Source organism: Zalophus californianus, chromosome 9 (assembly GCF_009762305.2).
Source record: "Zalophus californianus isolate mZalCal1 chromosome 9, mZalCal1.pri.v2, whole genome shotgun sequence".
NCBI classification, from domain to species: domain Eukaryota; kingdom Metazoa; phylum Chordata; class Mammalia; order Carnivora; family Otariidae; genus Zalophus; species Zalophus californianus.
Window position 1 is genome coordinate 27,155,467 of NC_045603.1, and position 11,751 is coordinate 27,167,217.

General features: G+C 37.5%; 1 protein-coding gene across 1 annotated transcript in view; it reads right to left on the minus strand.

The window, feature by feature from the left end:
* The window catches only part of MRPL42 (mitochondrial ribosomal protein L42), a 31,526-nt gene extending 21,051 nt beyond the window's left edge, over window positions 1–10,475 (minus strand). Inside the window, exons 1-4 of the mRNA XM_027593653.1 lie at window positions 10,392–10,475; window positions 8,636–8,799; window positions 2,964–3,027; window positions 864–948 (exon numbers count right to left, since the gene is read on the minus strand). Of these exons, the coding sequence (XP_027449454.1) occupies window positions 864–948; window positions 2,964–3,027; window positions 8,636–8,705 (219 nt within the window). The 5' untranslated portion in view covers window positions 8,706–8,799; window positions 10,392–10,475. The remainder of the gene's footprint in view (window positions 1–863; window positions 949–2,963; window positions 3,028–8,635; window positions 8,800–10,391) is intronic.
* Between the last annotated feature and the right edge of the window lie 1,276 nt (window positions 10,476–11,751).

Consider the following 11,751-nt stretch of genomic DNA (forward strand, 5'->3'; position numbering starts at 1 on the left):
CTGCCCCAAGAAATGAAATGAAAGAGGTACTGGATTATTGCCTATGGTATGTGGCTAGAATACAAAGCAGGCAGACAAAACGGTGAGGTAAAAAAGGGAATAAAAACTAGCAAAATAAAATTAAGCTGTTTTCTCAAATCAATCATTATTTTGACCCTAATGATGATTTTTAAAAAACAGGTACCACTAGATGCATCATGTGATATTTGAATTATCTAATTCTTTTCTCCTCAAAGAGCAAATCAAACATTACTAAATATAGTAAACTAAGGCTTAAAGACATAGAAGGAAGCATTTCAAATATAAAATAAGAAAAAGACTTGGGTCAAGCTAAAATAAATCGTACTGAAGACAAAAACAAAACTTCCTCTATCTAGTGCTTGGCTTTTGAAGAAATATGGAAAAAATTAAACTAGTCCTTAAAATATATGCCCATGTTGACCCATTAGAAAAAACTGGAAAAAAAAATTCACCAAACATGAAAGATTATCAGAACCAATATAATATAAAAGGTATAAAACAGCATACCAAAATACAAGTTTTTCATGATTAGATTACAATATAAGGTAGTATGGGACAATGTGTTTTATATATCTGTCCTAGCCAAAAATCACCTACCAGACTTTAGACCAGAAAACTGATGCCATAATTGTGTTTAAATGGTTCACTCTGTGTACTGAAAGTCTTTAAAGAAAGAAGATGAAAAAGATATGAGAAAAATTGAAATAGTAAAATAAAAACAAAAAAAAAAGATATAAACCAAATAAAGGAAATCAAACATTCCATTCTCTTTGGAGACTGTAAGGAAATGTGAATATTTCTAACAGTAAATTATAAATTACAAGAGATTTTCTCATACATACTTTTGTATGTTCATATGGAATGTCCACAGAAGGGTGGTAGCATACTATTGTCCTGCCATCCGATGTCAAAGCAAGCTCTACTTTGCTAAAAAAGAATGTTTTAGAAACAGAGTTATACTGTATTCAAGAAAGAATGATTTTCTTAGAGATAAAATTAATTAATCATAAATCCCTGAAGAATAGATGCTATGGCACTGGACTGGCAGATCTGGTACCTGTATCAGAGCGGACAACTCAGACCATCCCACAAAATATGTCAGCTTAACTACCACAACAAACCATTAATGCATAACCCCCTCTTTTACCTATTTGTTTTTAGACTATCCAAATCTTTGGAAGAGATCTTCATGTTTACTCATCACTGTTATTAAAACTTTTTTTCCTTATCTAAAAACTCCCCTCAGGGTGCCTAGGTGGCTTAAATCAGTTAAGCATCTGCCTTCAGCTCAGGTCATGATCTCGGGGTCCTAGGACGGAGCCCTGTGTCAGGCTCCCTGCTCAGCTGGGAGTCTGCTTCTCCCTTTCCCTCTGCCCCTGACCCTGCTCGTGCTCTCTCTCTCTAATAAATAAAATCTTCAAGCGACTGTCTTCGGCTCAGGTCATGATCCTGGAGTCCTGGGATCAAGTCCCACATCGGGCTCCCTGCTCAGCAGGGAGTCTGCTTCTTCCTCTGACCCTCTTCCCTCTCGTGCTCTCTATCTCTCATTCTCTCTCTCAAATAAATAAATAAAATCTTTTAAAAAAAACAAAAACTACCTTCAAAAAGCTGTAAGAAGTACATTACTTTGTTAAATTATTAAAATTAAATATCAGCAAAGTATATAATCTTTCAGGCAAAGGATCACCTGAATTTCCAATCATAAAGATTGCAGCTGAGCCCTTTTTCTAGTTCAAGTGCCTTCTCCAAGTGCCTTTCTCAAAACAGTACAGCTGTAAGAAGACTCCAGTAAGAAGAGTTCTGCAGTCAAATAAATTTGGGAATTACTGAATACTATCCCTTCCCTCCATTGATATCCCTCAGAAAAACATATTTTGGGCAATATTCCTCTAAATATTTTTTCCAGGAATATTCTGGCTGGATCTCACCCAGGTACCAACTGACCAAGACTATTTTTCAAAGATCCTATCAACTATTATACTCAAATCCATATACATTCTAAGGAGCACAACTTTCAGCTTTCAGTAACCTTATGTGTTCTCTAGATATCTATAAATTTAAGTTTCTAGGGTTTCAATGCTAACCAGATTTGAACCAGATCGGCAATTACACACTACAGTGTATTTTAGCTAATGTAAGATACGGTATTAGGTTGTTTCACCACGATTTTAAGATCAAATAGCATAACACAGCTATAAAGAACATTTAATCTATCAAGTGATTTTTGATGAAGAATGGAGTTTTACATAATACACAACACTTATAAGATTCAATCTTTTCAGGTTTAAAAAGTGTTACTTATTACCCAGTCTAATTTCATCACTATGTTAGTACCTACTAAGTATACACTTAAAATTCCAATTAAAACTAGTGTCAAGAGGGAAAAAAAATTTACCAAAATTTGCAATAAAAACATCATAGCTTAAGAAAATATGTTGAGTTTCTGTACATCAGACTACTACAGAGAAGAAAACAACATCTTATTCATATATTATTCCTTGTTCTTAGAAAGTGACTAGAATTGAATACGTACCAAATAAATTGTGACTGAATTAAATTACTTATAATTTAGGGTTATTCGATGTCAAACAAAAGATAAATGCTTAAGCTAACAGATAGGAACCCCAAGAGAAAAAACTATAAAAACTAATTAACTTTTCCAAAAAGCTAAAGAATGCTTTAGGATAAAAGATAGCATTTCTAACAGCATGTCTGTCTTACAACAAATTAAGGATTCACTGAAACACAATGATAATGATTTTTATTTAAAACATTTATGAGCCCAGATACTGTATAAACAAGGCCACTGAAATAATTTTTAAATACAAAATTAAAGAATAATCAGAAAAGAAAGCAGAAAATACCAAAATGAGAAATAAAATTAAAACATTTCAGATACAAGTAACAGACTGTTATTTTTTCAACTGAATTTAAATACATACCAATTATAGTCATCTGGTAGAGAAGAATACGTAGATTTATGACAAACACAATATAAAGCTCCATCTGCAAAAACCCCAAGCAGTAAAATGGATTTAGTTCATTTGAGCCTATGTTCTCACATAAATGTAAAGCTAGTGTCATTCATTCAACCAGTATTTACTGTTTACTATGAAACAGGGGTGTACTAGAGATCGGGGATTCAATAAGATCTAGTCCCTGCTCTCAAAAAAGGTACAAGTCTGGTGAGAGACAATTCCAATGTAAATGACAAGCCTTGTTAGGATGGGCAGGCATTGGGAGAGGGCACACAGACAGGTTACAAAATAGGACTGTGCAGTTTTAAGAATGCCTTTCCAGTGAAGATGATGTCTAAGGTGCTCTGAAGGATGGAGGGATGAGCAGGAGTTGGGAGGGGTGAGTACAATGTTCCTTGAAGGGAGTTACAAGTGCTAAGGATCAGAGGAATACAGGATGCATTTAGGTATTCTAAAAACTTGTAAAAATAAATAAATACTTGGTGAGACCAAGTGCATGGTACAAAGGGAGTATGTTAAGTGATGAAATACAAAATAAACTGTTCAAATTTAACTTTTCTTAATAAAAATGCTCAGATTTCAAGGCATATTTTCCTTTTTTAGAATATCTGCAAATTCAAGAGCCATAATTACTTTTTTAAGTTTCTCCTATGTTCAGAGAAACAGTGTTCCTTTAAATACAAAGAAAAAATGTAAATGTAGCTCAGTATAGTTAAAAACGGTTCTGAAGGGACGCCTGGGTGGCTCAGTCGTTAAGCGGCTGCCTTCGGCTCAGGTCATGGTCCCAGGGTCCTGGGATCGAGCCCCATATCGGGCTCCCTGCTCCGCGGGAAGCCTGCTTCTCCCTCTCCCACTCCCCCTGCTTGTGTTCCCTCTCTCGCTGTGCCTCTCTCTGTCAAATAAATAAACAAAATCTTTAAAAAAAAAAAAAAAAGGTTCTGAATAGAGTAGTCTTCCCCCATCCATGTTTTTGTTTTTTGCAGTTTCAGTTACCCAAGGTCAACCACAGTCCAGATGCAGATGATCCTCCTCCTGACACAGTGTCAGGTCAGGAGTAGCCTAATGCTATATCACAATGCTATGTCTTTCACCTTGCTTCAGCTCATCATACAGACATTTTATCTCACACTATCATAAGAAGAAGGGTGAGTACAGAACAATAGAGAAAGACCACATTCACATAATTTTTATTACAGTACCTTATTAGAATTGTCCTATTTTGTTATTATGGTTGTTAATGTCTACTGTGCCTAATTGGTAAATTTATCACAGGTATGTATGTATAGGAAAAAGCATAGTATATATAGGGTTCAGTACTATCCATAGTGTCAGGCATCCACTGGGAGTCTTGGAATGTATCCTCCACAGATAAGGGAGAAATACTTTATATGCTGGCTAAAGCCAAGGATCAACTTCTCTCAACTGAGCCTCTTGCTCCTCAGTATGAAATGCAATCCCCATTTTGTTCAAATACCATTCATCCTTCAAAATCTAATGCTACTCTTCCATGAAATCCTTTATCTCCTCCCTGCCCCACAATTCCAATCACAGAGAAAGGAGTGGTCTATTGTACATGTCCCAAAACCTATGCTTCATTTGACACTGCTATATCTTCTTTGTGGTTTTTTTTTTTCTGCATCAGTTATTTATATGTGGCTCAGTCGTTGGGCGTCTGCCTTTGGCTCAGGTCATGATCCCAGGGTCCTGGGATCGAGCCCTGCATCGGGCTCCCCGCCCCACGGGAGGCCTGCTTCTCCCTCACTCCCTCTGCTTGTGTTCCCTCTCTCGCTGTGTCTCTCTCTCTCAAATAAATAAAATCTTTAAAAAAAAATGTGTAAAGAAGATATATTTTCCATCTTTGTATATTCCTCCTTTCCCCAAGGGCTGCATATAGAGGTCTAAACATAAAATTCTTACTCCAAAGCATAAAAAGTGCCTTAACAAAACTCACTTCTATCATAAAAGATTGCTCAGCAAAATGTCAATCCCAAAATTCTGTTGATGTAAGATTATAAAATAAAAAGAATTACAAATTCAACCTCATCTCTCAAAAGATTTGGTTTTTGATTATCTGTGCTAATATATAGAGGAACATTCAGCATGACAAGTCAGAGGATGACGTAAACATCATTTACACTTATTTTATTTTCTTCACACTGTTGGGAATCTTAATTATGTATGAATTAATACTAAAAGAAGTTTGTAGTCTCTGAATATAAACCAGCTAGGTGATATACACATTCACTGAAAGAAAGAGGGTTGGGCTGGGTGGCAGAGGCAGGACAGACAGAATTAAATGTTTTTAAAATAGGAGGAGGGAAAACTCAAGACAACAGTATTTCAGTTCAACAAGAAACTTAAATTTCTACCCTGTACTTAAACACAGACATTTGTTTGTACCCTCATGACATACATGACATTTTATGTCATATTCAGGTATTTTTTATTTCCACAGATGTCTGCTTCACCTACAAGCATAGATAAGTTCCTTAAGGCCAGGAACCACACCTCAATCATGACTCTGTCCCCTCCAGTGGCTACTAACAGAGAAGTGACTGCTGAACTGCGTCTAAAATGCTAACTTCTTCACAATTAGTACATAATTAGATATTCATCTGACACTTTATCAAGAGAAAAACTCTAAATATGGTAAATATCAGAGGTTTTAAATATATAATTAGAATTGGGGCGCCTGGATGACTCAAACAGTTAAGCGTCTGACTCTTGATTTCAGCTCTGGTCATGATCTCCAGGGTCCTGAGATTGAGCCCCGCATCAGGCTCTGTGCTTAGTGGTCTGCTTGGGATTCTCTCTCTCCCCCCCTCTCCCTCTGCCCCTCCCCACACCCCGCACATGAGCGCATGCTCTCTTGCTTTCTAATAAATAAATCTTTAAAAAAAAAGAATTAATGCCAAAGTTAACATCAATCAACTCAATTTACCAAAAAGAATTTCAATGAGTCAGCTCTCCATAATTTACAGGCTATTCTTATTATGTATACATATGTTTAACTGCTTTTTGATAAGATCTATAAAAGCTGACAGTCCCACTTAACCTTCAAATGCTCAATATTTTAAGTTACTACAGGAAAGAAGATACAGTAAAAAGTGTTTTAGACTAAATAAGATGGGAAGACCCAAGTCTCGATCACAGCTCTCATCTATCAGATATACCACCCTGGTTAAGTTTCTGAGGGGTCAGAGAACTCAAATTCCTTCATCTTCATAGAACACCTACCACGTAGTATTATTCAAAGTTGTAAAATTCAAAGTTGTAAAGATCAAATGACTTAGTATGCTTAAAAACCTGTAAAATATTCTACATTCCCATTGTTGATTGTATATTTTGGAAGGTTTTAAATGTTCCTTTTGGCAAATCAGAGGCCTTTTTATTTCTGCTCACTGAACTTTCTCCCTTAATCATGGTTTTGCTTTGCCTCTAATCTTAATGTTCTTCCTTTTCATATAAGATATCAATAATAGTAATAATACTTTACCTTCAATAATAGTAATTATAGGACTTGTGGAGAATAAGGGGCTTCAGGATGCAAGAACTTAGGCAGTCACTGAATATTAGGATGACTGAGTAATAATGAAATAATTTTCTGGGGTAACTTAAATTAATTTTTAGTTAACTAGATATTTTGACAACTCCAGTCCATTCAAATCAGTTCACAAATATTTATTTATCACCTACCATGTATGAGAGGTACTAAGAAAACCAAAATAAGTTAGACACTACAAATTTATAATCTAGTAGGTAAAGTATACATAGATAATTTTCATTTACCCAGGGGCAAATTAACTGGTTTTCAGATTAACCTCAGTGAGGGCTAATTGCTGTTTCAGGAAATGGACTAGGAAAAAATGATTAGGTCTGATTTACCATCAGCCTTGAGGCCGGGTTCTAGTCAGGGCAAAGGATTAAGCAAGCAGAAGTCTCTCTCCCAATTCTCAATAAAAATGCTCCAAAGTAATCAAGAACTGACTACTGTTTTGTTTTGTTCTCATTGATTTTTATTTTTTTTAAGGGAGGGATGAGAGAGAGAGAGAAAGGAGGGGGAGAGGGAGAAAGAGAATCTAAAGTAGGCTCCACACTCAGCACAGACCCCAATGCGGGACTTGCTCTCACAACCCCGAGATCATGACCTGAGCCAAAATCAAGAGTTGGACGAGTGGCGCCTGGGTGGCTCAGTCAGTTAAGTGTCTGCCTTCAGCTCAGGTCATGATCCCAGCATCAAGCCCACTATTGGGCTCCCTACTCAGTGGGGAGTCTGCTTCTCCCTCTCCCTCTGCCCCTCCCCCTCCACTTGTGCTCTGTCTCTCGCTTTCTCTCTCAAATAATAAAATCTAAAAAAAAAAAATAAAAAAGTTGGACACTTAACCAACCAGGGACCCCCTGATTTTAGTTTATATCTAAAGTCTCTTAACAATCTCCTCCTAATTTACTTGATTAAATATACTTTTTACCTTAGTTTTCAACTCTTTTCCCCTAACTCAATAAACAAACATTCAATTACAAATGGCAATAAATAGAAAACATGAAGGAAGAGATTAAGGTCAGCCAGAGATGTGTAAAAAAGTTGGCTAGCATAGGTAAAGAAGAAAAAGCAAACCGATTATTACACTCTAACCATTATCTGCTTCAGAAATGGAAGAAGAGAGTTCGCAGAGGAAAGGGAGAGTGAAAGCAAGACTGCTTGGGAAATAAGATTTTAATAATAGTCTATTTATTTATATGGGTCAATGTTTTGACTATCAAACATGTATCAATAGGCTTTGAAGAAAATATTAGACCATGCACATTTCTTTAGAAAACAAAGGTACAAATTATATATTAAATTATAAATTCCTTTTCTTCAAAACTAGGTGTCACGCCCAACATGGGGCTTGAACTCATGACCCGAGACTGAGAGTTGCATGCTCTGCTAACTGACCCAGCCAGGTGCCCGTACAAATTATAAATATTTTACATACTATGATATGTAAAATGCGTTTTTATATTAAACATACATATTTTTAAATGGCTAAGTACACAGAAAACACATACTGAAATCCTAAACATTAGCAATGATTTTTCTAAGATGAAACTGTAAATTTGCCTTTTACTTGCTAATTTTAAGAACTACTAAAAAAGTGGTATGTGAAAACATAGTGAACATAAGTGATTCAAACCAGAGAAAGCTCCTCTTTGTCAATCCCTCACTTGCCCTCAGCTAAATCCCACTAGTGGTCTATACAGATAACCTTTTTGGTCCACACCCTTCACTCTGTATTTATGCATATACCTACACAGGTATACGGCAGATCATCTTTTAAATGCACAAATGGGATCATACAATAAATACTGGTCCGTGACATACTTTTCCCCCCTTCTATTTAGAGATCTTTTCATGTTGGTAACAGCTGTTGATATTCATAAAGATGTGCCAAAATTTATCCACCCCTTTTGACAGCCATTTAGACTTTCTCCCCTTTTCCATTATTGCAAACACTCCTATTAAGAGGCATATACAATAACTAAACACTTCTTTTTTTGCCTAATAACTAAAAATTTTAAATCTTCTACAACGTACATGGATTTCTATAATATCTGAAAAATTTTAAACCTCTTTTTAAACATGAAAAAAATCTCACTTTGAATTGGAAATAAATGTTTCCAGATAGTTCTGTTTGATATCGCCCATTTTACTGCTGCTAACGCCATGGTGAATCAAGATGCTTATTAGGTGGTGTGAAAGAAGATGATCTGAAGAGAAACTGATTTTAAAATCTTCTTCCAGATATACTTATTTTCATCCCTGCATAAAAGATAAAGAAAAATTAATGCCTATGATAAATTAAAGGGATACAATATATTGAACGCTACAAGAACAAGAGGAATCACTAGCTAGAACTACAGTCACAAGAAAACCTTCTAAACAACTTTCCATTTCCGTGTGATATATGACAAAGAACAACACCAAAATATAAGACCCAACGCCCTGGAACTATGTCCATTACTATTTTTCTTAAATGCACACTTCTCAGCACCTAGTATAGTTCTTTCCATTTAGTGAGCACTCAGCAAATATGTAATTCCCCTTAGAAAACAGTCACTCACACATGCTACACAAAGCATCCTCCTTCATAACACTAATGTGTCTGTGTACAGCCTCTCAGGTGCCATACACGTGATCTTATTACATCACTTGAAGTAGGATTGTTTCTAATTAAGTTAAATATTAAACAAGGCCTAACCTTTACCTATTAAATACTGATTTAGAGGAACACATATAAACACTCTATAAAGTCCCAAGTAAAATTTCACCCTCTTACATTATGTATAAGGTTTTTAACTTTCCAAGGTGCTTTCACTACCATTTCATTTTACTCTATTAATCATGACAGGTATCTTTATTTCGTTCATGAAAAAACTAAAGTACAAAATTTAAATGATTTGCTTCCAAAAACTTTAGAGTCAGTCACTTATAAACTGGGAAACTTTGGGCAAGTCATTAACTAAACGACCCTCTGTTTCTTCCACGGTAAAATAGGGAAAACAACCACAACCTCCATGGCTTTTGTCAGCAAATGACTTATAACCATTGCTACATCCCTTGTTTTTAATTAGCCTCAATGACTATTCGTTCCCTTCCCCCAATAGTGATAAGATGGAATTGGGACATAGGCCTCACAGTCTTACTTGCTAGACTAAATTACGCAGGGTGATTCCTTGCACTGTCAGTACATTTGCACTACCTTCCTGAGTTCATACAGTGTGTTTTTACAGTTTATAACTCCGTTTCCCTATACATTATATGCCCTTTCACAAGTCTGTGAAGTAGGCATCTCCATTTTACATACCGAGAACCTGAGGTTCAGAGGTCAAACGATTTACTGGCCGGCTATACCGCTGCTTTATAGGTGGCATGGGTGGAACGCAAACCCATGTCTTCTGACCACGAACCAAGAAACAACATATCTGGGGGGACATTAGATCCCCTCAATCAGGGCAGCTGGAAAGTCAGATTACTCACTCCAGGCAGAGAAATTCAGACAGTGAATTCCTTGGCCCAGAATTCAACCCCGAAGCAAAAGCTGCGGAGAGCTTCGAAGGATTCGCGGTTTGAGAAACATGCTACGAGGAGCATCGAGACTAGCACCCAAGGCCAGAACCAAAAGACTTGGACTGGAGGGGTCCCCGAGCGATCCGCCCAGGCACGAGGGGAGCCCACAGGAAGGGCACGGCCATACGCCAGGCCTTCTGCAGGACGGATTGAGAATGGTGACACCAGGGGCTTTACCCTGCCGGGAACGACAGGTAGAAGACATCGACATCTCCCCATAAGGCTTCTGGACCCGCCTAGCTTTTAGAAACTCCTTAACCGGAGGAAGAGATGGTAGCAGTTACCTGACAGCTGCTCACCGCGAGCCCGCCATCTTACTTCAATCCGGGTCCTAGAAGACACCGCTTCACGCACCGCCCTGATCCACGGGGCACTCTGGGAAATGTAGTCTCCGCGGGAAGAGCTCCGGGTGGGCTCGTGAGAGCGGGATCTATCGAACTTGCTCCGGTGTTTAGTTGCCGATGTTTGCCTCAACTTGAGCTCATGACCCCCACTCTCCCCAAAAAACAAAAATCACTGACCCGTGCACACATCCTTAGAAAGTAGCAAGCACTATCTTTTTTAAAAACTTTGTACAAATAATTAGAGGAGCTCGAGATCCATTCTTGGTGAGTAAGCTAAGGTTTCCTGGGGGGTAAGAAGTAATTTCAGAGAAGCACTGAAGGTCGATGGGGTTGGATTTGACGTTTGACATAGGGAAGGGGGGAGGCCCTTCCACCTGAAAGCCCAAAACTGTTCTGAGAATTGTGCTGGCTATTCATTACGGAAGAAAATGTGCAGAATCCTGGACCTTGCCTTATATTTTTGTGAGGTGAGAAGGCCCCTGGGCCTTTGCACTTCCTGTTCTCATTGCCAGCATTGCTTTTCTCTCACCTCTTCTCATGACCACTGCCTTATTTTACACAGGTCTTGCTCAAATATCATCTCGGAGAGAAAAGAGCTTCATCTGCCCTTATCCCATTGCTCTCCTTTATTTTACTTCCTAACATTTACCATTATATAACATTCTATTATCATTTGTTTCCTTGTTTAATGTCTGTCTCTTATGCTAGAATTCAAGCTCCATGAAGGCAGGAACAAGTATCTATCATGTTTTATACTCTATATAAACCCAACATGTAGAACTGCATTTGGCCCCATTGTAGGCCTCCAATATTTGTTGAATGAATGAAACAATAACACTGCAGATATCCAAAGCAGTAGATGATTGACTGCGGAAGCAGCAGTTTAGCCTGGGAGTTCCTTTCCCAAATGATTTGCAAAATTTTGTATATATGTACATTTTTCTGAAAAGAATTCATAACTTTTATCGTGTATTCAAGGGGGACAATAAACTCCTCAAAAGTCAAGGGCCATATGATATGAGTGCCTGGATGGCTCAGTTGGTTAAGTGTCTGACTCTTGATCTCAGCTCGGGTCTTGATCTCAGGGTTGTGAGTTCAAGCCCTGTTTTGGGCTCCATGCCCAGTGTGGAGCCTAGTTAAAAAACAAAAACAAAAACTTAAGGCCATAGTCCTGAGTAGTTAATATTGAAAATAAGTGAACATAATATAAGTTCACAATAAAGAAAAATGTGGGCTGTTTTGGTGTCTCTCCTTATTTTTACAGAATACCAAGTTTGTTCTGCTACTAATCTTTGCTCCT